Source organism: Eptatretus burgeri, chromosome 3 (genome assembly GCF_056783735.1).
Source record: "Eptatretus burgeri isolate ZD-2024b chromosome 3, Ebu_testis_v1, whole genome shotgun sequence".
In the NCBI taxonomy this organism is placed as follows: Eukaryota; Metazoa; Chordata; class Myxini; order Myxiniformes; family Myxinidae; genus Eptatretus; species Eptatretus burgeri.
The window spans coordinates 130,009,232-130,036,947 of NC_140963.1; the positions used below are offsets into that span (position 1 = coordinate 130,009,232).

A 27,716-nucleotide genomic window follows, 5' to 3' on the forward strand; every position below is an offset into this window, starting at 1 on the left:
GCCTCGGGAGGTGTCTCATCTGCTGAAAATGTGCAATTTTATTTTTACAGGACATCGTTTAACTTTTTGTGTGATCTTTTAATATAATCCACCCCTCACTTCAACATGGATGCAAATATAAAAACAATAAGGTCCATCCGACCAGGTGTTTATCATCATCTTGCTGTGAAGGCAGAGGACAGAGATCGACATTTTGTGTTCTGGGCCTTGATATATTTTTCAAATGAATTTTCTTAATTTTTCACTTGAATTCCTTTTTCAAAGAACGATGTTTGAAGGTAAATCTTTGTGTTTGTCGTTTTTATGTATTTTATGTGTGGTGTGGTTTGTGTGTGGCGGTGTGTGTGGTGTGGTGTGGTGTGTGTGTGTGTGTGTGTGTGTGTGGTGTGTGGGTGTGTGGCGGTGTGTGTGGTTTGTGTGTGTGGTTTGTGTGTGGCGGTGTGTGTGGTTTGTGTGTGTGTGTGTGTGTGTGTGGTTTGTGTGTGGCGGTGTGTGTGGTTTGTGTGTGTGTGTGTGTGTGGCGGTGTGTGTGGTTTGTGTGTGTGTGTGTGTGTGGCGGTGTGTGTGGTTTGTGTGTGTGTGGTGTGTAGTGGTGGTGTGTCTTGTGTGGTGTTTTGTGTGTGGTGGTGTTTGTGTGTGTGGGTGTGTTTTGGATGTGTGGTGTGTCTTGTGTGGTGGTGTGTGTGTGGTTTGTGTGTGGGTGTGTTTTGGGTGTGTGGTGTGTCGTGTGTGTGGGTGTGTGTGTTCGTGTGTGTCGTTGATGGGTATCTACATTTGTGGGTTTCAGAATGTGAAATGGAATCCTCCAAGGTTGGGCTAAAGTATCCCCCTTCATTTCATTAAGGGGTCACAATTCACGGACCAGGCTGTGAAGTTTTCTCTTTTCAAAGTTTAGTGCCGAGGGCTCTCTTCAGGATCGTTACTGAGCCCAGGACGATCTCCAACTACAGTTTGTTTGTGGTGATATTCCCAGGGATGGTTTTTAATATCTCTGTGAGGTTCTTCGTCGTCATTCCCGTGATGTTCTTTGTCATCACTGGGACAACTTTGGCATTCTTCAGCTTCCAGGATCTTTTCACTTCATTCTTGAGGTCTTGGTATTTGGTCATTTTCTTGATTTCTGCATCATTAGTCCAAAATCACCGGTATTAGCACCTCAATTAGCAATGCCTTCTCTTTTGTTTTTTTTGTATCCAAGTATGATTGATATCTGGTCACAATGCTTTGTTTTCAATGATCACGCCCGATATGATCATGAGGTCGTCTGTGAGTGATACTTCATTGTTTTCAGTGATTGCTTTTGGTTCATGTTCCCACAAATTTTCTGGAACTGGAATATCAAAGTTTTTGCAGATGTGCCAGTGGATTACTTTACAATCTCTGTTGTGTCGTTGTATGTACAGTTGTTCTGACTTTTTTCATGTTTGGTCATAAAGCATCACATATTCTCTTTGCTTACCCTACATCCACCCCTCACCTGTCTTTTTTTTTTTCCTCCCCCCACCCTGCTTTTAACTATTTACACTGCTCGCTCTCCCTCCTCATAAAATGCAGCACTCTCCTCGCACCCCTCTGTCGCTCTCTCGCTGTATCTGCGTGCATGTCTCTCACCCCACCGCCCCTCCCCCTCCCTCTCTCTCTCTCTCTCTCTCTCTCTCTCTCTCTCTCTCTCTCTCTCTCTCTCTCTCTCTCTCTCTCTCTCTCTCTCTCTCTCTCTCTCTCTCTCTCTCTCTCTCTCTCTCTCTAATGCATGCCTCCCTCCCACTGTGAATAGCAAAGTTTGGTGAGGTGTCACTCTCCTCACCTCCCCCGAGCTCATTCTTCATCCTCTCTGACTCCCCACCCCCTCTCACGCTACACCTTCTTTCTTTCTCTCTCTTTCTCCCCCCCCCCCCCTTTGTCCCAGTCAGCAAAGCAACGGGTTGTATAGTTCACGGACCGGTGTTTTTGTGTTTGTTTGTTCGTCACCCTACTCCTGCAGTTCTAGGTTGATTCCATCCATACTTTCTATATAGGATCAGCATGACTCAAGTTAATGTATGTGTATATATATATATACACACACACACACATGTCGTGGCCAAAAATATTGGCATCCTTGCACTTTTTTTCGAAAACCTCACAATTTTCTCTTACAATAATTTGAAATTGACAATAGTATTTTGTCTCTATAATTCTTTATTTTACTGTTAATGTTACAGAGCCGTTGTTTTTGATTCAGAACTTAATAAATCCTTTTAAATCTTAAAATAAAAATAAATGGCATTGACAGAATTATTAACACTCGAGACTATTTGCTAGCACAGTGGTAGCCTTTGGTATTTGGTAGCCTTTGGACAAAATACCTGCAGTCGAGTGCTTCACGTCGCCATGAATGAGCTTCCGACACCTCTCTACTGGCAGTGTGATCCACTCTTCTTGTGCAAACTGCTCCATTTCTCCCAGATTTGAAGGGTGCCTTCTCCCAACTGTTGTTTTCAGATCTCCCCACAGGTGTTCAATTGGATTTAGATCTGGACTCATTTCTGGCCACTTTAGAACAGTCCAGCATTTTGTCATGAACCATTCCTGGGTGCTTTTTGAAGTGTGTTTGGGGTCATTGTCCTGCTGCAAGACCCGTGGTCTTTGACGGAGACCCAGCTTTCTGACACTTGGTTGAACATTGCACTCCAAAATGCCTTGGTAATCTCCTGATTTCATGATTTCATGCACACAGTCAAGGCACCCAGTGCCAGAGGCAGCACAGCAACCCCCAATCATCACTGAACCTCCTCCATGTTTGACTGTAGGGAAGGTGTTCTCTTCTTTGAAGGTTTCATTTTGTTTTCTGTAAACATCGAGATGATGTGCTTTACCAAAAAGCTCTAATTTGGTCTCATCTGTCGACAGGACATTCTCCCAGAAGGATTTTGGCTTGTTGAGTGTTTTGGCAAACTCCAGTTGGAATATATATATATATATATATATATATATATATATATATATATATATATATATATATATATATATATATATATATATATATATATATATATATATATATATATATATCCTCCTGGGTCTTCTACCATAGAACCCCCTTTCATTGAGTTGGTGATGGATGGTGCAAGTTGAAACTGTCGTACCTTGTGTATGAAAGTCAGCTTGAATCTGTTTTGCAGTTGATCGAGGTGCTTTCTCCACCATTCGAGCAATCCTTTGCTGCAATCTTATATCAAGTTTTCTCTTGCGGCCACATCCAGGGAGGTTGACTACAGTGCCATGGGCCTTAAACTTCCTGATACCATTGTGTACGATAGACACAGGAACATCAAGGTCTCTGGAGATGGACTTGTAGCCTTGAGATTGTCCATGCTTGGCTACAATCTTGTGTGGTGCACACAGTGACACAAAAAAGCAGCATGACTCTTTTTCTCTCTTCAAACTGGTTGAAGGAGTAATTTTTATATTGCAGGCACCTGCAATTCACCACAGGCGAGTTCAATTCCAAAGTAAACGAGAATCGCCCACTTGAAATCTAATTATTTCTCACAACTTCTAATTGGTGATAGTCATATTGTTTGGGACATTTCAGGATTTCTGTGTGGAATAAGCGAAGATTTAGTGATTTTTTTTTTCAGTGTTTTTCTGTTTTGTTCCACTGCAAACCAAAGAAATAAATACATATGTGGATACCAAAAGATGTTTTAATTTCAACAATTTTCTGGAAGAAATTGTGCATTATTTGAAAATAGTGCAAAGTATTCAAATATTTTTGGCCACGTGTGTGTGTGTGTGTGTGTGTGTGTGTGTGTGTGTGTGTGTGTGTGTGTGTGTGTGTGTGTGTGTGTGTGTGTGTGTGTGTGTGTGTGTGTGTGTGTGTGTGTGTGTGTGTGTGTGTGTGTGTGTGTGTGTGTGTGTGTGTGTGTGTGTGTGTGTGTGTGTGTGTATATATATTATTATGGAATGTGGAAATTCGCAGAGCACCATATAGGTCCTTCGATCAGTTATGTCGATAAGTCTGTGTGCAGATAGATTTCCCCACCGTTGTTTGAAGGGATTTATTCGTGTCACCCGGGCTGTGATCTTTGAGGTAGCCGTTTTTCTTTTGCTATCGTTATTTTGGACCAACCGCTCACAACCACCACCTCCACCACCATTGCTCTCACCAACCACATTCTCCACAACGCCAACCACCGTAACCACCACCACGTTGCCACCTCAGCACGGTTGCGAGAAGCCTGGCATTCGTCGGGAGAGAGCGGACGATGGCCTCACCCTCCCCCCCCAACGAAAGAGACGCGGGGAGAAAGAAAAAGAATGGGAAAGGCCCCGATTCGTCGAAGAAAGCGTCCTGTTTCTGGGAGCTTCGCGCGCATGCTGGAAGGGAGGGGGGGCGAAAGGGAGGGGTGAAGTGCCGTGGATATAAAGAGAGAGCGCTGAACGCGGCGGAGAGAGTCGAGTGAGAGGGGAGTCGAGAGAGAAGTGTCTCGCTGGAGAGTCGTCGAGTGAGAGGAGTCAGGAGTCAGGTCGAGTCGGTCGGTCAATCTCTCGGGGCTGTGGGTTGTTGAGTGGTGGAAGCGAGGAAAGGCAGTTGGGTGGAGGCGCACGCAACGGATAGCGCATTGGACTTCCAGAGGAATCGAGAATTGAAAGGTTGCGGGTTCGAGTCCCGCCAGAGGAAGGAGCTGCAGAAAGTTGTGGAGCCGTAGAGGAGTCGCCAGCCGGATCGCCGTCGAAGGCACGAGTGGAGTCCGGCGGAGTGCGGGCAGGGCCACCGAGGGTCACCAAACCCGAACCCATCGAGTCGTCTCCAGGGCGACCAGGTAACCTGCTCAGCCTCTTGGAGCTCCTTCGGTCCTCAAAGCTCCAGGTTTATAAAGACCCCGAGAGGTCCAGTCTACCCCTTCATCTTTGAGGGGGTTTTTCCTTGCTTTTATTTGTATGAACGTTGTGGCGCCGAGTCCGATAAGTAGAACTGATAAGTGACTGTAAATGATAGACGGTCGTAGCGCTTGGTCTTGCTGGCGTCTTGTCCCTACCCCAATTGGTTGCATAACTGCATGCGTGTTTTGCATTCATCACTTTTGTTGGCTGTATACGTGCATGCATGAATACCTGACTGCATACGTGTGTGAATAAATGTGCTTGTATAAATGTACCCCGTTCGTTGCATCCTTTCCCTGATTGAACTGCCATTTTGCACTCGGAGTATAGTTGGTTGTTAAATACCGATAATAGAATCTGGTCCAACGAGGCCTCGCGATAAAGCCCCGCTCGGTTATCCCAAAACGGAGCGAGCTGCTTAGAGCGGCTCGTGTCCAAGCAGGCCTCGTTGAGGTACGGTCTCTCGCTAGTCTGCCCGCGCGAATAATTAGGTATATCGACAATTCGGCGATTGACCCTGTCGCGCGCGGGTAGAATATTGACTAGGCCGTGGTGTGATTAAGGACACACCCGTGGCTCGTTTTCGGCATTGATCCTTAAAACCGCGACTGAATTGCACGTTCGGTGGGCGAAGCGGCCGCTATTGGTGAAACGCGGTCGTTCGCACGCCGACGGGCGAGGATTCGTAACACTGTTGTCAAGGAGTGGGATTAAAATCCATCTCGCCTCCGAACCAAATTAACGGGAATCGGATCAAGGGTGTGTAGAGCGACCCTCCGTTCCCCCAAATTTTGAGTGGTTAAATTGTTCTGAGAAGCAAAATGGCATTTCAAGGCGAACGGGTGCAGGGTGGATTAGGAATGTGTATTGATGTAGGATCCATGGCCCAGGATGGTTCCTTTTATTATAACCCCACCGCTAATTGCAATCAGTGGGGGCGCTCACCCTCATACACCGAGCATGAACTTTGCCGGCAAACAGAATCGAAGTCGCAAAATAGCGGTGCGATCGCACCTCAGCGCAACACGGAGTGGGTTGCTATTAATAGCACAATGAACGGCACGACATGGGGTCGGGGCACCCAGCCACCGATTCGGACCACGTTGTCGCGGCAGGCGCCATGGCCTGCATGGCAGGATGCCGGCGCATGCATTGGCAGGCTTCAGACACAATTGTCGGGGGCCTTGGAGCGGTGGAGGTATGGTGATGACTGTATGGGGGAATTTCATTCGTTTGCCTTTAAACTTCAACGGCATACCTGGGGTCAATTTGACCCAACATGCAGGTTTTTTGTGTGTAAAAAAATAATATTAGCCGATATCAGCCCACGGTCTCTGTTTATCCTCACCCCATATATGTATGGTATTGCTGTAAAATTTAGCGAATATAGGGTAATACATATGGGAGATATTTGCAAGAGAAAATAGTGGGGTCTATATGACCCACGCTGGGAGAACTCCCAAAAAACATTTACATTCATAACTATGAACACTTTATCCCGTTTTCTTTTCTCGAATTGTTATTATTTCTCAAAGAACAATAAAGGTGTTTCCCAATTGTTTTCATACTGTTATAATCTGTATCATTCTGTGACAAAAAGGGGATTGGAATGGTTCCGGGAATTGCCCATTCCTGGAAATGGGATATTCCAGAAATCGAAACTGCAGTTCATAACGCTAGTGTATTAGCATTTTCCTTCAAACCATGGCCAACCAACGGAGAGCACGGTATTCTGTTGCTGATGTTCTTAGACAAATATTAGAAGATGAAAGTGACAGTGAGTCTTTATCTGATCCAAGCGATGATGATTTCTACATCCCAGATCAGGCTGCAGTCCGTGATGCATCAGATCAGGTCAGGTATGGGAGCATGTGCCAGAACAGCGCGTCGCTGCGTCCACTTTCCGCCGGTACTCCAGGGGCCTCCGTCTGGCCATCCCACAAACAGATGCCAGGCCCATCCCCATCTCCATCAGATGAAGATGAAGATACATCAGATGAAGATCAGGTTTCTGTCGTTGATGAACAGCCAGATGAAATATCTGCTGATTCCGGATATTCTTACAATCAGCCTGATTATGAGAATGCTCAGCAAGGCCAGGCCATAGCAGAAAGGCCACGTGGTCGAGGTCGTAAATACCTCAAGCAGTTGGCATACGGCCTCACCAACGACTGGATTGACTTGACACTCAGAATGTTCATGTTCTCCAGCCGGCTGTAGTGACCGCATTACATCAACTTGGAAAGGTTGCTGCAGCAATCCAGAGACCACGCCAGGCTAGCAGTCCTGCCAGGAAACGATGCCAATTATGCAGAAGGCCACAGGACAATAAGACCTCAACTGTCTGCTCAAATTGCAACAAATATGTTTGTGGTACTCATTCAACCACTGTTACTACTTGTACAAATTTCGAAGCGTAACTAGAACAATGAACCTCATAAATCGAGACACTACAATGAAAAATGACTCATATTTCTTTCATTATTATGGAAACTGCCATATTTTAATTTTGTATGTTATGCTGTTGCTGCTTTCTGTGTAAAAAGTTAATTAGTAAAATGTGTAGCCATTCGCACATTAATTTCTGATTGTTTTTGTTCCGGATATCACTAGATATTGAATACATTTCATATGTATCATCAACTTCTCAATGTTTTACACTGTTTTGTACAAACTAGGTATGAAAAATTTGACAAATGTTGCAATATTTGGCTTGTGTATCGACCAAATCAATGACCATTTTGAATGGGGTCAAATTGACCCCAGGTGTGCCAATGTGTGAGTGTTGGTATGCGTGCCGTTGAGGGTTAAATTGGACGAGGCACGGCGGCACGTCAACGGGGTTCCGGAGGATTGGGTGCACAAGAAGTCACAACAATTGGCCGATGCACAGGAACGAATTCGGGAGCTAGAAAAGGACTTTGCCAACACAGGCGAGGTACTAGCTGGAGGAATGATGAAAGTCGAGCGACTTACCCTTGTATTGGAACGAGCGGAGAGCGAACTGAATAAAAAATAGATGAGGAGCAAATTAGTAATTCCCGGGATAGAAAGAACTTGGAAGAAGAATGGAAAACAAAGTTGGAGAAGGAAAAAGGTGAACACGACTTGGAATTAAAAAAACTGCAGGGAGAGGTAAGATCAGGCAAAAAGATAATAGAAATCCGAGAAGAGACGATAAAGAGAGGAGAGAAAAATCTGGAACAAGAGAAGAGCGAACTGAATGAAAGAAAAGAGGAAGAGCAAATTAGTAATTCCCGGGATAGAGAGAACTTGGAAGAAGAATGGAAAACGAAACAGGAAAAGGAAAAACGGAAATACGATTTGGAATTGAGACAGCTGCAGGAAGAGGTGAGAACGGGCAATCAGGAAAGAGAAAGCCTAGAACAGAAGGTAAAAAGAAAAGAGGAATGCCTGGAAAAACTAAAGGAATACAGTAAGAAAATGGGCGAATTGGGAAAGGAAGCACGCAAAAGAAGTGATGAGGCCAGAAAGGAAAAATGGGAAAAAATTGCTGTTACTGAAACATCAAGACAAAGAGACGGAATTGCAAAAAGAGCTGGGGATTTTGAGAGAGGAAAGAAAGACGGAGAATGAACCGTTAAGGAACCACACTGTGCAGATCGAACAGTCAGAAGCCAAAGCAAGGTTGGAGTGTGCGGAGATGAGAAAGGAATTAGAAAAAATAGCTTCTGAGTTACAGAAACACCAAAACAGAGAGAGGGAACTACAAAACGAGCTGAGGACGTTCAGAGAGGAACGAACGAGAACGGAGAATGAAACGTTAAGGAACCACACTGTGCAGATCGAACAGTTAGAAGCCAAAACAAGGTTGGAGTGTGCAGAGATGAGAAAGGAATTAAAAAAATTAGCTTCTGAGTTACTGAAACACCAAGACAAAGAAACGGGATTACAAAACGAGCTGAGGATGGCAAGAGAGGAAAGAAAGACAACGGAGAATGAAACGTTGAGGAACCACACTGTGCAGATCAAACAGCTGGAAGCCGAGGCCAGATTAAAGAATGAGATGCAAGAAAGAGTAGTGAAGGAACAACGAATGAGACAGAAGAAGGAAATCAGCCATTTGAAGGAAACAACTCGATTGGAGAAGGAAGAACAAGAGAAACAGTGGAATAGAAAACACAAAGAATGAGACAGGAAAAGGAAATCAGCCAATTGAAGGAAACAACGAGATTGCAGAATGAGGAACAAGAGAGACAGTGGAATAAAAAGCAAAAAGAGTATGAATTTGAAACTGAACAACTAAAGGAAAAGGCAAGGTTGGAGTAGGAGGAGATAGTGAAAGAGCGACGAACGAAACAGGAAAAGGAGATAAGCCAATTGAAAGAAATGGTGAGATTGGAGAAGGAAGAACATGAGAGTCTGTGGGATAGAAAACACAAAGAAAACGAGTTTGAAATTAACCAACTCAAGGAGAGAGCAAAATTTGAGTCCACAGAGATGGAAAAACTCCGGGAAGATAACGAACAGCGAAGGGGGCTCAGAGAGGAAGAACGACTCAAAAGGAGCCAGGAAGTAGAACAGCACAATAAGGTGGGATGTGTGGTATCACCACAGGGAGTAATGTTAGTGGTGCAGGACTTGATTGACACCACTCGTCGGATGAAAGAACAATTAGGGCAAGCCCTGATAAAGGAGACACAAATAAAAATGGAGACAAGGGAAATAACAGAGACAACGAAGGAAATAGAAGTATTGCCAGAGACACGGGAGATAGACCGAGTCGAGACTGAATTGAATCGAACGAAGGAGGAAACAGAGACGAAGATCCAGGAAGAAACTATTAGACACGAAGAGACAACATAAATAAAATGTATAGAGACGTGGGAGATAGAAAAAGTAGAGGAGAGACTACACAATAAAGACGGGGTGAAAGACGAGCACACACACATGGAGGTAGTGGAGGACAATGGGGGCGAGCTGGCGGACTGTGTCGTGACCCGGGGCGAGCAGCAGGATGGCCCTCTCCAGGAACAAGGGGAGGGAATATCCCCCTTTGAAGCGGATCTCGACCAGGTGGGTCCGGTCGTGCCGAGCGAGTTAGGAGGTGCGAGTGCTATGGACAGGTACACGTGGAGCTTACTGGGTATGAAGGTCCCGGGACCCCTTGTGGTGGTGCGAATTCCCAGCGTGATTGTTCAGGTGTGTGTGTTTGCGAGTGTGCCGAAATGCAGGCTTTCCAGCACACATTGTGTGAGTGAAACCCCCTGTGCAAGTGGAAGGCCGTGTGTGAGTGGAACCACATGTGCAAGTCAATGGCATGCGTGAGTGAACGGCCGTGTGTGGGAGAGACAGCGTGTGTGAGGTCGCTGTATGTGAGGGAGAGGGTGGTTGGCATGCACGAACATGCAACCGCATGTCCCGGTGTGAATGTCATGTCGGTGTGTGAGCGTCGTGGAATGTGGGAGGTTGTGCGCGAGAGTGCGACGACGACGGTGCCCGACGGTGGACAAAGTCCGAGTAGCGGCCGTAGCTGTTTTGGGGACCGCGCCGGGTTTGCACAGCAGCGAACGCGAGGTCCCTGCTGTGCTGCTCACAAGGCCGCCACGTGCGCGCCTGCGCGGGTGAAACTTGGTCCGTAAACGCACGCGGTGGATGTTTGCCGATCCCGCGGACGGACAGAAGCTTGCCTGAGATAGTGAATTTGGAACGGATGGGTTCTCCAAGTGAGCGTGTGTGTGAAGCCCCATGTGGCTTGCGCCATCCGTTCTCTTCGCAGAGCGCACAAAGCAGGTTACAGACGGGCCGAGCACATGTGCTCGTGTTGGGAACCCCTCGAAACGCAGGCTTGCTTTGGATGCGCAGGATGACGTCGTGGCTGCATGGTTGGAATCTGGTAGGAGGGGAAATCCTTGCCGGATGGTGCCGTCCAAGAAGGGACGAGGAGCGCGAAGCACGAACAGCTGCCATGACGTCACGGGGAAAGAGCGCAGGTTGCGAGTTGCCGCGCTGGTGCGCGCATGGAAAAGAAGGAAAGCAAGCCTCGCTTCGGGTGAACAGGATTTCATAGGCAGGGGTGGAAGACCCCCTTGCTTTGGGCACAGTATACAACTAGTCAGGGGGAAGGGTTAGCTTATTTAGACTGGCTTCATGGGGCAGGGATAAGTCCTCATGGAGCCCGTGGAATGGATTAGTTCGAGGGATTCAGGTCAGATTTAGGATGGAGTAAGGGATTTGAGGACAGTGACAGACTTTGAGTATGTAGAGAGAGGGGACGTAGCTTAGCAACGTAGTGTTAAATGGAACATGCTATAATGTAAGGGATGACGAGGGAGCACGAGTTAGTTGAGGGATTTAGTGAGCAGAATGGCAGTGTTCACCTATGGAATGAATCGAGAAATGGAGACATGTTGAGTGAGTGAGGCCAGCGAACCTGTGTGTATGGAGTGAATGGAGAATGCATGGTGCGATGAGTGATTGGGGGGAGGAGTGATTCCCACCCAAGGGACCCCAGGGTCAGTGTAAAGTGAGTTAGTGGGTTAGTCAAATTGACAAAATGGAGGTCGTTTTGCTGTTGGTGGGAGTGTAGGCTCGATACCCATTTGGAGGGGTGCAGGAGCCCTGTTGACGGGCTGGGAGCGTGGCTGCGAATGGTGAGTATTGCTTAGTGGGCACCAGGCTAGTCGGCCGCGGTAGGCCAAGGGCCCAAGAGGGGCCGGGATAGTGTAGTGGGCACAGGTGGGCCCGCATGATGCGGGGTCTGGGGCGCCATTGGCCACGTGGGCAGTGCATTGGGCACGGGCACCCAGGGAAGGGGCCCGTGGCACCAGCCTGCCGCGTGAGCATCAAGGGGGAGTCGCCAGGGAGCGCACTCCCCAGGTTTTAGGGAGCTGGTAGGCTCGGAGACAGTTGCAGGGCCTGGGGGTGCCATCGTTGGAGAATCTGCAGAGGGTAGTTCCTGCCAAGGGAGCCATGCGTCCCAGCCATGAGACCATGCAAGGGCACGGGAGGAAAATTGGAGGGCATGGTCCAAAATTTGAGAGGACACCAACACAGGTGACTGGAATCTTGGTTGTTAGAACCAGCAGTTTAAGCGAGAGGCACTTTTGGAAAGCCCCGGGGTAGTTTAGGAGTAACAATTGTTAGGGTAGACAGGAAGTGTACCCCTCCACACCATCCATCCCTTCGTTCTCGTTGTGGGCCACTGGACCCACCTTGGGTTGAGATCGCTGAAATATGAGGAGGCCATTCTGGGGCTTAGATTGGGCCTCGACACAGGATACTAGCTCTCCCTTATTCCCCTCCAGGAAGGGAACGTAGGGGTTTGGAGTTGGCCAGGAGACACGATAGTTTAGCCGGACAGAGACAATAATCGGGGTTGGGGAGACGATTTATTATATGGGGAAATAAAAATGAAATAAAACAAAAAAATTACTTGGGGCTAAATTGGGGATTTTTACAAACTTAGGGGAGTGGGTATGGACAGAGACAGGCAGAGGCGATATGTTGGAAGGGAGACAGTAGGGTAGGTCCGAGCCTGCCTTCTGAGTGGCCAGCTCCACCGCACCCCCTCCATGAACCTCCAGTACAAGAGAAGAGGCCGGCCAGCTTCACCTGCTGGCCTGTTTTGCTACAAGGCCTGTGCCGGTCAGTTTCACCTGCCAGCTTGTTTTACTACAAGGCCTGTGCCAGTCAGCTTCACCTGCCAGCCAGTTTTGCTGCAAGGCCTGTGCTGGTCAGCTTCACCACCGGCCCATTTTGCTACAACGGCCTTGTCTTGCCTTGCCAAGCCTTGTCTGCCTGCCTTTGCCTTGACCCCATGCCTACTAGCCCTTTGTGTTGCATTTGCCCCATTTTTCCATCACCATGTGCACCAGGATCATCGCGTGTTCTGCAGGGACTGTCCTGTAGACAGCCGCATCACGGGACTGCATTGGCAGCCCGTGCACCGCTCATTTGCTTGTGCTTGCTTGCGTCAGTACTATCCAGTGTTCTGCAGGGACTGCCTTGCAGGCAGCCGCACACGGAGACTGCATTTGTACAGCCTGGGCACCGTTTGTGTTCAGTGCGCTCATTCAAGAGGGAGGCCTAGGACTGCATTGGTGCAGCCAGCCATATTCCCTGTCACCTGCATTTGTTTCATGAGCCAGAGACTGCGTGTGAGCAGCCTGTCTCCCTGCTTCTTTTCCCGCAGAGTCCATCAGTCCTGGGCCATGGTTAGTGTAAATTTTTATAAGTTAAGGTTAAGTTAAAATTGTACATGAGTTGCTTCCCCCTGCATGTGTGTCATAGCGCCGGCAATTTATTTAAGTCGTCTGCATGAGTGGGTTTGTTTAGTTAGTCACTCAGCCCGTAGGTTATTTATTTTTGGGGCACGAATACACTAAATGTCGCACTCAGGGATCCGAAGATTAAATGTACTTGGGGAAACTTACACATGATGGCACACGAAAATTTGACGACTCGGGACGAGTCTAAAAAGGGGAGGGGGTAGCGTTACGGCTGTGGAAATTCGCAGAGCACCATATAGGTCCTTAGATCAGTTATGCCGATAAGTCTGTGTTCAGATAGATTTCCCCACCGTTGTTTAAAGGAAATTATTCGTGTCACCCGGGCTGTGATCTTTGAGGTAGCCGTTTTTCTTTTGCTATCGTTATTTTGGACCAACTGCTCACAACCACCACCTCCACCACCAACATCGCTCTCATCAACCGCTTCACAACAACCACCAACGACCTTCTCCACAACGCCAACCACATTCTCCACAACGCCAACCACCAACCACCTTCTCCACAACGCCAACCACATTCTCCACAACGCCAACCACCGTAACCACCACCACGTTGCCACCTCAGCACGGTTGCGAGAAGCCTGGCATTCGTTGGGAGAGAGCGGGCGACGGCCTCACCCCTCCCCCCCCCAACGAAAAACAAGTGCGGAAGATACGCGGGGAGAAAGAAAAAAGAATGGGAAAGGCCCCGATTCGGCAAAGAAAACGCCCTGTTTCTGGGAGCTTCGCGCGCGTGCTGGAAGGGAGGGGGCGAAAGAGAGGGGCGAAGTACCGTGGATATAAAGAGAGCGCGCTGAACGCGGCGGAGAGTCGAGTGAGAGGAGAAGTGTCTCGCTGGAGAGTCGCCGAGTGAGAGGATTCAGGAGTCGGGTCGAGTCGGTCAGTCAGTCTCTCGGGGCTGTGGGTTGTTGAGTGGTGGAAGCGAGGAAAGACAGTTGGGTGGAGGCGCACGCAACGGATAGCGCATTGGACTTCCAGAGGAAGCGAGAATTGAAAGGTTGCGGGTTCGAGTCCCGCCAGAGGAAGGAGCTGCAGAAAGTTGTGGAGCCGGAGAGGAGTTGCCAGCCGGGTCGCCGTCGAAGGCACGAGTGGAGTCCGGCGGAGTGTGGGCAGGGCCACCGTGGGTCAACAAACCCGAACCCATCGAGTCGTCTCCAGGGCGACCAGGTAACCTGCTCGGCCTCTTGGAGCTCCTTCGGTCCTCAAAGCTTCAGGTTTATAAAGACTCCAAGAGGTCCAGTCTACCCCCTCGTCTTTGAGGTGGTTTTTCCTTGCTTTTCTTTGTATGAATGTTGTGGCGCAGAGTCCGATAAGTAGAACTGATAAGTGACTGTAAATGATAAATAAACCGTCGTAGCGCTTGGTCTTGCTCGCGTTTTGTCCCTACCCCAATTGGTTGCATTACTGCATGCGTGTTTTGCATTCATCGCTTTTTTTGGCTGTATACGTGCATTCATGAATACCTGACTGCATACGTGTGAGTATAAATGTACCCCGTTCGTTGCGTCCTTTCCCTGATTGAACTGCCATATTGAACTCGGAGTATAGTTGGTTGTTAAATACCGATAATAGAATCGGGTCCAACGAGGCCTCGCGATAAAGCCCTGCTCGGTTATCCCAAAACGGAGCGAGCTGCTTAGAGCGGCTCGTGTCCAAGCAGGCCTCGTTGAGGTACGGTCTCTCGGTAGTCTTTCCGCGAGAATATTTAGGTATATCGACAATTCGGCGATTGACCCTGTCGCACGCGGGTACAATATTGACTAGGCCGTGGTGTGGTTTAGAACACACCCGTGGCTGGTTTTTGGCATTGATCCGGAAAGCCGCGAGTGAATTGCACGTTCGGTGGGCGAAGCGGCTGCTATTGGTGAAACGCGGTCCTTCGCACGCCGACGGGCGAGGATTCGTAACAATGTATATGCATATATACACACACACACACACACACACACACACACACACACACACACACACACACACACACACACACACACACACACACACACACACACACACACACACACACACACACACACACACACACGTACCGAGTGTATTATGAGTGGGGTTTAATCCACAGTTGTCCTCGGAAGAGCCGGACCTGGGGCCACCGCTCACAATTAACTTTGTGGTACGGTGGGTTGCTTTCCAACCACGAACGCCAATCAGTTAACCACGAGTTCCAGTGTCCACCATCTAATTTTTCGTTTAACTCAAGGTCACTTGGCGTCCTGAACATGGGATGTGTCCTCTGCGATGCACCAATCTTATCTTGATTATATCTTAATTAGGTTGGCCGAGCGTTTACCATTGGTGCATGCCGAGTATGACAGGTTAATTAGTTTGTGAACTCCCTCCCAGTCTATCCAGGTTTGGACAATGCTGGATCAATGAAAGGAAAGGGCAAGCACGGACAGGTTGAAATGTCAACAAGGAATTTATTGTCAAGAAAAAAAAAATATAAAAACTTTTTATTTCCGTGTGGTAAAAATAAGTAAATTTAAATGAATCAAAATAATCTCAAACAAATAAAGAATTAAACAGGCATGGGTATAAAAACAGACAAGGAGCAGATGCTTATCACTATGCCTTACTGAATGATTAAACATCAGACATGGGTACCCAGCAGATCATTCATGGGGAAAGAAATCCTGTCTCGGCTTACTAAGGTTGAAGTCGTCATGCGTCCAATAAAATGTTCCAAAATGTGTGAGCATGCCTTGGTCCGCTCTCTGCGTCCTGCCTCGCTATGAACCCGCTCGCAAACAGGCTCAAACACCAAGTGATGTCACGTCGTCACCCCCAGGAACCAGGGACGCCAAGGATCAGGTACGAGCAGAACCAGCAGGAACGGTCCAACCGACACCCACCATCAGGAGCAACAACTGACTGTTGCTGTAAGGAACAGTCACCCAGCTTTCAGGAATTGTCACCAACTGACTGGAGCAACTGTCACAAACTGTCAGGAAAGCGGTCCTCCCATCCTTGTTTTGGCGACCAGTGTGGGGGGAGCCTCAAGCAGACTTCAGCCTCAAGCAGAATCCACCTTGCCTATTGGCTCATCGCTTCACGTGACCTCCAACCGTCAATCTCGTGATCATTCCTTCCACGTTCAGCCCACCACGAACAAGAGCCAGCCAGCATCCATAGAGCTGCCAAACAGGGCGTCAAACGTTGATGGAAAAAGGTGGACGTCAATGTCAATTAAAGAGATGTGGGTGCGGTAAATGATCCACAGCCTTATTTGACCGTCAGAATAACTGGTCAGGAAAAGCCCGCAGTGTGCTTCATCAAATGTTCTGTAAATCCAAGGTGTAAATAAATCGTCTACCTCCAAGCCAATGTGTCCTGATGGAAAGGGGGTAGAACGAGCCTCCGTTGGGCTAACGGCGTCCTCTCGCGTGCATGAACGTGTCGTAAAGAGGAAAAGGCCATCCCATAAGAAAGGGAATCTGTTCACTACCTTTCTCCAATGCATCAAAGTGTTAGAATCCCACCAGTAAAAGGGATGGGTCTATCCTGGACATGCATTTATGGAAATAACTGTCTGAGGTCCTGAATATTGTGTTGTATGCATTAGTCGGATCCGATTCTGAAATCCATAACAATATAACAACAATATATCATTACATATATACAGGGTAAGTCAGAAGTAGTGCCCGATATCTGTCAGTTGATTATTTGTTTGTCATTTGTATTACAGTGTACAAGAAGGTAGAAATAAATAAATGAATGACATGTTTATCGAACCATTTATTCAAGAAAAAATTATTACGGAACTGTACCAAGCTGTTATACTTGCAATTTTCAAAGTTTACTCCCTCGTGATCGATGCACAATTGCAGCCGAGCATGCACAGAGCGGCACACACGTCTGCAGAGTTCGATATCAATTTCCTCAAACTTTGCAGTGATTTGAGCCTTCAATTCCTGAATGGTACGAGGCTTTTCATGATAAACAAGGTCTTTCATGAGCCCCCAAAGAAAGAAATTTGGAGGTGTAAGGTCTGGGGAGCGTGCCGGCCACTCTATCGGACCGCGGTGGCCGATCCACTTTTTGGGAACGTTTTCTTCATGCCACTGACGAACATAACGTCCAAAATGAGGTGAAACTCCATCATGCTGGAAATAACAGTCCTGATCTTGTACCCTGGGCCAAAAGAAGGTTTGCAGCATATCCAGGTAAATTTCTGCATTGACAGATCCCTCAAAGAAAAAGGGTCCAATTATCCCTAATGGAGATATGGCTGCCCAAACTGTCACTCCAGGTAAACTTACCTCCTTCTCAACTGTCACTCTTTGGTTATTCGCAGACCAGTAGACACAATTGTGTCTGTTAATTGTGCCATTAAGCTCAATTTGGTGCAAATTCAGTAACTTTCCAAACTCGCAGCAATAACCTACAAAAAAAAAAAAAAAATTATGAAAATTAATAATCTGCAAGACAATTATTAACAACATGACTTCCCAGAAAGAATCTGACAGCCGAAAAAACGGAAATTGGGCGCTACTTTTGACTCACTATATATATATATATATATATATATATATATATATATATATATATATATATATATATACATATTATGTAATGTTAATAAATGAAGTGACTTTTACTCTCACAAATAGTGCATGTGTGTAATGCAATTGCATTATGGGTGATATTGCAGGAGAAAATGTGAATAATTTGTTGATCACTTGATGCTTGACCCCCCCCCCCCCATTTGTGGCTTCCACACTATAAGAGTGCACCCTGAGAGAGCACTGAGAGTTTTGTTTAGTGAAGGTGCCAAACCGCGTGACCTTATGAGAACAACTACACTTATGAGAAAAAAAATGTGTACGAATGGTGTTCATGATAACAAAAAGTATGGATAACTTTTGTGCAATGAACAATGGCCAGTTTAAGCAACCTCCGTTACCACAGAAGACAATTGTGGTCAGGATTGATGGACTGATACTCTAGGACAGAAGTGTATCAATGGACAACAGTTGTCACCCTCGATCTGTCTCGTGGTGCAATACCAGCCATAATCCACAAAAGTCTTGGTTCTGCAACTGTGTGCAAGGTGGGTTCCAAAACGCTCACCGATGCACACGAACAGAAACATCTGCAAATATGTCGGAGTCTTCTGCAGTGATACAAAGTAGAAGGTCACTACTAGAATACTAGAATACATTTTTGTCACTTATCAGGGGCTGTACACAAAATACGTGACTTTTTTTTTTGGAAGTGTTTTAAAAATAATTTTAAACTTCTCCCTCTCCTCTGTGATGCTTGGTGACACCTTGCTTGTCCCCATCCCCAAAACATGCATGACTGAAATAGAGCAATGTTGCCCTTTTTTTGTATGGATGCAATGTCGAGGCTTGTGTGAGAACCTACACCCAGACATGACATGACATGACAATTACAGAGAAATGAGGAGATCTGTGGAAGGGAGAGGGATGAGGTGGGGTGCACAAGATGATGATACAGGGACTTTCAGGAAGGAAAGCAGGGAATTTGATGGTGGTGTGTTTGGTGTGGATTAACGGGGGTAGGAAAGATCGTGGCTTTGGATGGGGGAAGATAAGAGGTGGTGGTGAACAGCTGTTTTGAAGACCTGGAGGGAAGAATGAGATTGAAGAGAGTGAGGGAGTTTGTTCCAAAGGTGGGGAAAAAGAGGAATGAAAGAGTAAAGGTGAGCAGCTTCCATTCCTTTTTTGATTTTTTTTCCTTCCCCCCCCCCCCCCTTTGATGAGCTTCCATTCTATGTACAAATTTTCTTTATCAGTGACATCTGATAGCTCAGTCAATGATTCAGTGTTACCCTCTAGCTTCCTTCAAATTTTACAAACTCCTTGTTGAACTTCCAGATTTCTTATTTTTGGAAATACTCTTTTTGTGGCTTCGCTTCAATGTCTCTGACATTTTGGATGCATTCAAGTGAAAGCAAGGTCGTTCTCAAGGTAATGGAAAACACCGATCAGCACCAACACTCAAAGTTCAACTCATGTACAAGTGTCAGTAAAGTGATGGTGACAATATTCTGCGACCAGAAGGGTGTTCTTCTTACCAGAGATTAAAACTAAAGTGGAAAACTAGTCTTAATTGTGAAGGCTAATGTCAATCTGCATTGCTAGGCAGGTAGAGAAATGGATTGTCCCAATACAGACCGATAGAGTGATTGATGGAACCGATAGAACATTCATCAAAGTATTCCAACTGCTGTGGGAAGCAGGAGAAGCTAATGTCAAGGCAAAAGAGGAAGGGTTAATGCGTTATTTTGCTCCAATGAAGGGTTAACACCCGAAACTTCAGCTTCTCCTTGCTTCCCATGGCAGTGAGCATACCTCAATCAATGTACTGTTTATTCCATCCGTTATTGTAAGTCTGTAATGGTGCTTTGTCAGTCAGTGAGTGAGTTTACACCAGTTCTCAGATCGACTGCAATCTATTTACCCATCAGCTCTACTGCTCAATATATTGACAAATATACTCTATCCTGTTGTGTTTTGGAATCAAACCCTTCATTTGTTTATGTCTCTTTGTCCATCCAAAGTTCTCCAAGATGCTCCTATCCAAGCATTGTTTATTTGTGGTTGTTGACTTCATTGGTGGACAATGATTTTAGACATAATATCTGGGACACCATGATGTTTAAAAACATGTTGGTGCAAACGGCTTTTGATAAGGTTTGCAGGTTTGAATACACTTTTAGTTCTCGCCTTATTACCCTCAATAATTGACGCAGCCTTGATTTGCTAACATGGCGTTACTGTTTGCCTGTTTCATAACAGAAAAAATCTACACATTGCTCGGTACCGGCAGAGGGCAACCCTGCGTGTTTCCTTTCGAAAATGAAGGCAATTGGTTCATTGGTTGCACTGTCAAAGGTCATCAGAGCTGGTGCGCCACGACTCTGAACCACAGCCGGCTGCAGCAGTGGGGTTACTGCACCTCTGCTGGTGAGGATTTTTCATGCTGTGCTGTCTTCATTTCTGATGACTACGAACTAATGCGGGCATTTGCAAAGATTCATAAATCACATGGACATGAATAATTGTCAACTCATCCTGCCTACATCATATTCTCAGCACAAGCACAACCGCTAGCAAAAATGCATCATTCATTCATGTGTTTGCTGCACCTGGTTAAGACCAGGATAATTTCTGGAAGGGTGGCTATGCAGCTCTGGAGACATGGCTATGCTGCGGATACATTCTCTGCTCCTCCCTCCACCCTCTCCCAAAGCTTGCAGATTATGGCAGGAATTTAGAACTTAGAATTTGGGCTGGGTTGCAGCACACAATGGCCTGCTAATTATGAAAGCCACCGTTGGATCTTTAACATCAATGAGCGAATGCTAGCAGATGGAATATCTTAATGTCCCATCCAAAGGATGTAGAGTACTCATTGATGTAATGCTCTGCCTGTGAAGCATTAGGATAACGGCTTGTTGTCCGGCCAATAATAAAACTGATACTTGGCAGCTCAATGGCGAGTGTGCTACCTCTGACACATCCTGCCAGTCTGATGAAAGGTTAGAACATTAGCTCAATAATAGGACACAGAATAGTAATAAATGGACATGTGTCAGGATGGAAGTTGATAATTGTTGGAGTTTGGCAGGTGTCAATTCTTGGTCTATTGCTGTTTGAAACTTTGCACACAAAAAGAGAGTTATAGGGGCTGGCAGGATCGCCAAGGGATATTCTCACTCACCTCTGAGTTGTCTGGCCTTGGTTTGAATGTTGACCCAGCTATAAACTGTCATCCTGGTGTTTCACAGGCAAGATGAGGCATCAATGTGTATGCCATCCCTCGGATGGACATTAGACTGGGCGTCCCGTCTGCCGGCATCAGGTGGTGGCTCTTATTAAAAGAAGTTGAGTGAATGAGTGAGCGAGTGAGTGAATGAGTATGTGTACAGTGTGAGCCACTTGTGCAGATATGCCTTGCCCTTGTTTGCACTTGCCCACTACCTCCCATTGTTTTTTCTCCATATGCCTCCTTTATCAAGCTCTCCCCCCTCCTTCCCCCCACAACTCTCTCCTCCTATTTTTGCTATTCAAAATAAATAACTACATTAACACATAACAATTTAAAACATCCATCAATGTGATGAAATTGTTGAATGTGATTTTGTCTTTTTCTTGGTTGTCACTTGACTTCACCCTGTGCTGTCATTGTTTTGCGGAACATATATTGTTAATGTGTTCTAGGGCTGGGGTAAAAATAAATATGCTCTTCTGTTGGGATGGAGACATTGCCTCCTGATAACTTACTGTTCTTTTATATCATGATGTGACATCTCAGCAGGCTTGAAGCTAGTTTTCAGTCTTCCATTTTCTGCATCATTCTTAGCTCCTGGATGTTCTGACTTTTGGGAGTACAATCCCAACACTGGTGTTTGCTACCAATTCAACAATGGTGCACAGTTGGGGTGGTTTGAAGCAAGCCAGAGCTGCAGGCAGCAGGGAGCACAGCTAATCAGCTTTGCTGACAACTGTGAACATGAGTACATATCAGGTACAACACAGCACAACACACAGTGAATCAGATTATAGCTCACCGATAACAAAGTCTCAATGCTGATGTAATTTATTATGTTGGCCTATTGGGGATTCCAATTAGAGTGTCCAGCTTATGAGCCGGGGAACCTTGGTTTAAATCTCATGTATGACGTTGATTTGTTCCTAGTGTACTTTAATCTCTGTAAAAGTTTATTATTGTCTCCTATCTAATGTTTGTCCAAGCTCTTTCATGAGCCAAGGTGAACACATTGTCGAAACAAGAATGACAGCATTGTGGTCACAACCTGCAACAAAATCCGATAATGGGTCGATTGGGAGATGCGCATTTATAAAAAGATGAACAGTGCAATTGGGAAACACATGTAATGCACTCATAAAAGATTAACTCAACACCTCTCATCCATGTCAGCCTCCATCAAGGTTATTTCAGAACGAGCCCATTCATCACTCGGTCACTAATTGTTTAACCCCAATATGGGGCCGTTCAAAAACTACATAATGCTATTCTTTTTAGTAATTAAGTGACGTAACGCTTGATTACCGTGTGTTCTGATGTACTGTACGTTCTCACAGGCTTGATTAAACCTTGCTGTTATTCGACATATGATTAGATTTTCCAGGGTCCCTCATTGTGAGCAACACTCGACCCAAACAAAGCCAATGGAAATCTGATGCAACAGACCTCGATAGTGTATTATCAGCAGCGACCTCCAGGCTTAATGTGTTAGGCCCACCAGAAAACCAAGATGGTGGCCATATTATTTTGTTTGGGTACTGTGGTGGATGGAGTGAAGCAACAGATGTGGGTGTGGTCCAGCAGCTGTCTGACCAATGGGTGCACATTTCAAAAATCGACCAAAAACAACAACAACAACAACAACAACAACAGCAGCAACATGGAGCTCCTGTAGACCTGCAACATGTCGCTGGTAAAAATCAGGGTATAAGTGGGTTTACAAGGGGTCAAAGGGGTTCAGGTTTAACCCTCCCAAGATAGGTACTGTATTTGCTGAAACTTGACTACAATCTTAATCACCCATGATGCACTAAAGTTTGTTTATGGCATTAAAAATCAGGGTCTCAGGGGGGTTTACGTGGGATCGAAGTGGGTCTCGGGTTGAACTCCCAAAATAGGTATTTGTTTTCTTCTATGAAACCACACATGATTTCAATGAAACTTGACCACAACCTTCATCACCTGTGATGGATTAAAGTTTGTTCACGACATTAAAAACAATATCGTGGTGTAAGGGAGCGGCCTTGACCACCCAAAATAGGTATTTGCTTTCTTCTCTGAAACTACACACACAAATTCAATGAAACTTGACCGCAACCATCATCATCCATGATGTACCAAAGTTTGTTCATGGCATTAAAAAAAAAAATCAGGGGTTTGCCACCCAAAATAGGTATTTACTTTTTTCTCCTTTACATATTTTAGTGGGTCATCCATGCCTACCAGTTGTTTCCTGGTTCTACTGGGTGAGCCCAGGGTCGTTGCCCCTAGTTTTTCTATGATGTTCAGGTATGCATACCACACAGATAATTTCCTTCGGGGGGGAGGGTCAGACTTTTTTTTGTGTCCATGACCGAAACCTGGGTAACCCCAGCACACATGCAAATCTGGTGGAGATTGGCCCAGCCGTTTTTTTTTTTCTCTGATTTTCAGATGTGCACACAATGCATGTAGAGAATTTCCTGTGGGGGAAGGGAAGAGAGAGGGCAGGAATTTTTCAGATTCTGAAGTTCTTGCACCCCAAATTTGGGGCATCTTAGATTAACGTACAAACGCATAAACAAGCCCACAAACAATCATAAAAACACATGAAAATATTTATATAGATACCAGCAGGTGCTACCCTGCCCTGGGTTGGGGAGGGGGGGGGAATACTTGGCACTGCCCGACTCGGTGAGATTTTCCGAGTGGTGGTTTCAAGAAGTGTTGGACTTTGAAAAGCTATGGAGTTATTGGCCTCATGGTGGTTACGTTTTGCTTTATGCGATGTATTCCTTATGCACGATTCTGTTTGTTGGTTTTGCGGAAGCGAATGTCATGGTTCTGGGATTGTATTTACCATGCCCTGCGGGGCGATACCCAGCCTGAACGAGCATACTGTGAACTCAGTAGATGTACACCTTCCCGAGCCCCTGATTTACCCCATTGTGCCACCAATTGGTGTTCAGAGAAACCCCAAACACTTTGCAGATGTGTGCATAGTGGTGATATAGATTTTCACCACTATATAGTGCATAGTGGTGATATAGATTGATATAGAGTGGTGATATAGATTGATATAGAGTGGTGATATAGATAGATATAGATTTTCAAATGCATTCCACATCTTGTCTTGAGCGAGCAGCACCTTGGTCTTCTCAATGATCCTCCAGACTTGATAGTAAATGTGGAAATGGAGTGTGAAAGTTGGTGCTCCGAACCTGTAAGGTGATCATTGACCGACACACCGCATCCTGTGGTGGCACTCCAGACCGCAAAATTGAGTTGGTTCTGCCAGAACTGCATCGGGTGCGAGTTCCATGTTTGTACAACCTTCTCGCTGTTCACGTGTGGCAGTTTATACTTAGTAAAGATGTCTGTGGACCCCTGCCTTGAAATTTTCTTGTCCTGAGTCTGTCACCTGGATATGCAGATGAGGCCCGAATAAGTTTTAGGCCGCAACCGCTGCCTTGAACACCCCACCCGCTCTGTATTTGACACCTATATTGAATGCAAATGCTTTCTTATCTACAGCATTGGAGGAGTGAGCAACAGTAGTTGTTGGAAATGACAACACTGTGAACATTTGAAAGTGTATGAAGCATAGCCAAAGTGAAGAGGCAGCCCCCCTCCATCCATCCATCCATTGGGACCAGACTCTGTGCAGAGCGTTGGTGCTGCCTAAGCAGTCTCCTTGGCTATTGGACACAATCCTGGATGGGTCGCCACTCTGACACAGGATACCAACATGTTGGCACTCATTTTGCCGACCTCGGAAGGATGACGGGCAGAGCCAACCCCACCTGGTATTAATTCAACAGCCGAGTGGGATTTGAACTCAGGATCCTAGTAGCCTAAGCCCACCACCTGTACCATTAAGCCAACACCAGGCATAGCTGCCCCCCCCCTCCAGAAGTGCATTAACAGCTGCAACGGCAACTTGCGTGTCGCCTTGTGCTCGATTTACTAGACAGTGGGTTGGCACCACATCGGAGAAGGTGAGGCCATATCTGTGTGCCCGACAGCTGCAAAAACAGGGAATTCGGGGATGTTAAACGTGATTCCTGGCTTGTGGAATTTTTATGGGTTGAGGAAGTTAATAAATATGACTATTCCATCAGATACTGTTGATCTCAATGCAAACAAGGCTAATGGGCTCATCACACAGAGTTGAGTTGAAGTTGACAGCTGGCCTGATGAACGTGCTTGGCTTCGATGGCATAGATTGGTTTACTGAGGGTGTATATACTGGAGACTGACCTGTAAACTTTGCCTTCATCAAAATACTTCATGTTCATCCTGATCAGATAAGCACCACACACAATGTCTTCGAGGGGGTAGCTTACAAATCTCCTCGGGGTCGTTGGTGTGTGGAGTCATTCATTTGGATAGACCAACGCAATGAGCTTTCCCCACCTCGCATTCTGACTGCTGTACTGTGGTGAAATTTCTGAATTGAAAGTATCTATCCATGATGTTAATGGTCAACGCCTGTAAGTCGGTTATCACTATCTGTGCAGAACGAAATGGGAAATTAAATGATGGTTCATTTGAGTGGTCCTTTGGGAGTATGTCTTTGGGTCTGAACCACAATTATTCCGGCTATACCATGATGGCGTCAGGCAGAGACTTTGCAAGAACATAGGATCAAGCATCAGACCACTTATAACATGGTTTGGGAAGCTAATGAAACTTAAGTTATTTTAGTACTGCAGCATAGCAAACCGGCTGACCAAGGCAAAATCTTGGGTGGCTCCATATCCAGAATTGATCAAAATACATTATTGTACATGTGTACCAATTTTGGTGCTTTTATGCAAATTTGAACAATTGATCTGAAATATCAGACTACACTGCTGGACTATTTTGATTGTCAACGGAATACAAGCATGAGAAATGGAAAAGCCTGATGAAGAGTTATCTCGCACTACAACCTTTGCTCAGCCCCTGGAGCTTTCTCTTGGAAACCTATCAACTTCCAGACAGTCAGAAATTGTCCTGATGCCACTTGTGCTGTTGTTTCACTCCGAATTGAACTTGACTTGTAGTTGCTGATACTCCACAAAGATGAAGCGGCCGACAGCACCCGCTGTGCATGCGAGCATCTACCCAGAGCTGCCTGCGTCTCCGCCACTTGAAGAGCTGTCGGAACAGCAGTCATGCAGGCTTCAGCTTATTATCAAACTCAAGCGGCGACTTGAAGAGGAGCGGACCACAAAATCCACTCCAAATAAAAAAGTACTACTGCGGTGTTCATGTTGTTGATGGAATGGATACAGCCTTGGTGGCTGCTGGTATGGGATTATTAATTTTGGGCATTGGCATCTTCTCTACCATTATTGCAGCCCATTAGTTCTTGGAATGTAAGCAGCTGCCCTGGCCTGCGGGCTACTTGGTGTGGCTGGCAAATAAGTCAGCCATCGCCTGGCCATGAAGGCTGAAAGAACACGACTAGATTTGTGTACTCACTGAGGCAAAAATCAACATGATCTTAGACCATGTTTATCCCACACTGCGAGATGGCAAGTTTTCTGAGGAGGAATTCCGGCTCATTCTTGGCGAGATTGAAAAAGTACGACCAGATGAAGAGCTACATCCATGCAGCGGTAGAAAAGGTGCATAGTGCCTTGGAAATTGATGAGGTGACAAAAATACACAGGGGCGAGATGAGGCCAGCACTTCATTCATGAAAAAATAGCTGGCGACGCTGGAACAGTTGCACAGTAGCACGTTATTGCTCTTGTGACGCCATCGGAACAGCTGCTGGAACAGCCACAGATGCACTAGAACTGCCGCTGAAGCAGATACCGCAACAGCCTCAGTACTTCCTGTGGCATAGTGTGCATCTATCATAGATGTGTGCTTGTAGATGTGCCCGCTTGACTTCCACATTTTATTCCAGTGTGCCCCGAGAGGGGAAAAATAGTGTTCGTTTTGTGTGTTTGTGGGGTCTAGACACGATCGTAGGCATGATATTTTTTGCTCCTGTCATTGCGACATTCTCGTAGCCCACGTGGTCGAACAAACATCACAAAAAACATCTCACGAACAAGGCTATCACGTGAGTCTGTCATTTTGCTTGTGATCTATATATATATATATATATATATATATATATATATATATATATATATATATATATATATATATATATATATATATATATATATATATATATCTATAATAAAAAACCGTTTTTACAGCCATTTTTCCCTGCTCTGCAGGGGTTAGGCTTTTTCTTGAGGCAATGTTTTATGGCCGGATGCCCTTCCTGACGCCAACCCTGGTCGCCTCTTACGACACAGGGATATGGTATACCAATTCAAACTGGGGCATACACCGGGACCAGTACACTGGTACTCACTTCGCCGACCTCAGATGGATGACAAGCTGAGTCAACCCCCTGGTGTTAATTCAGCAGCCAACGGGGCTTGAACTCAGGACCCTGGGATCCCAAGCCACCACCCTAACCACTGCGCCAACACCAGGCTCATGTATATATATATATATATATATATATATATATATATATATATATATATATATATATATATATATATATATATATATATATATATATATATATATATATATATATATATATATATATATATATATATATATATATATATATATATATATATATATATATATATATATATATATATATATATATATATATATATATATATATATATATATATATATATATATATATATATATATATATATATATATATATAGCGGTGGCTTGGGATCTAAAAGGTCCTGAGTTCAAGCCCTGTTGGGCCACTGAATTAATACACCAGGGGGTTGACTCTGCCTGTCATCCTTCCGAGGTCGGCAAAATGAGTACCAGTATACTGGG

At 45.7% G+C, this 27,716-nt stretch overlaps 1 protein-coding gene across 6 annotated transcripts in view; it reads left to right on the forward strand.

Moving 5' to 3' along the window:
- The window catches only part of LOC147030968 (macrophage mannose receptor 1-like), a 355,425-nt gene that overhangs the window by 85,621 nt on the left and 242,088 nt on the right, over positions 1 to 27,716 (forward strand). For 5 of the 6 annotated variants that reach the window (XM_085875590.1, XM_085875591.1, XM_085875593.1 and 2 more), the window contains 2 exons: positions 19,897 to 20,064; positions 21,464 to 21,628. In XM_085875590.1, coding sequence (XP_085731716.1) covers positions 19,897 to 20,064; positions 21,464 to 21,628 — 333 coding nt within the window. Of the gene's footprint in view, positions 1 to 144; positions 279 to 19,896; positions 20,065 to 21,463; positions 21,629 to 27,716 lie in introns of those variants that run through there. The other variant, XM_085875592.1, reaches the window with a different exon arrangement.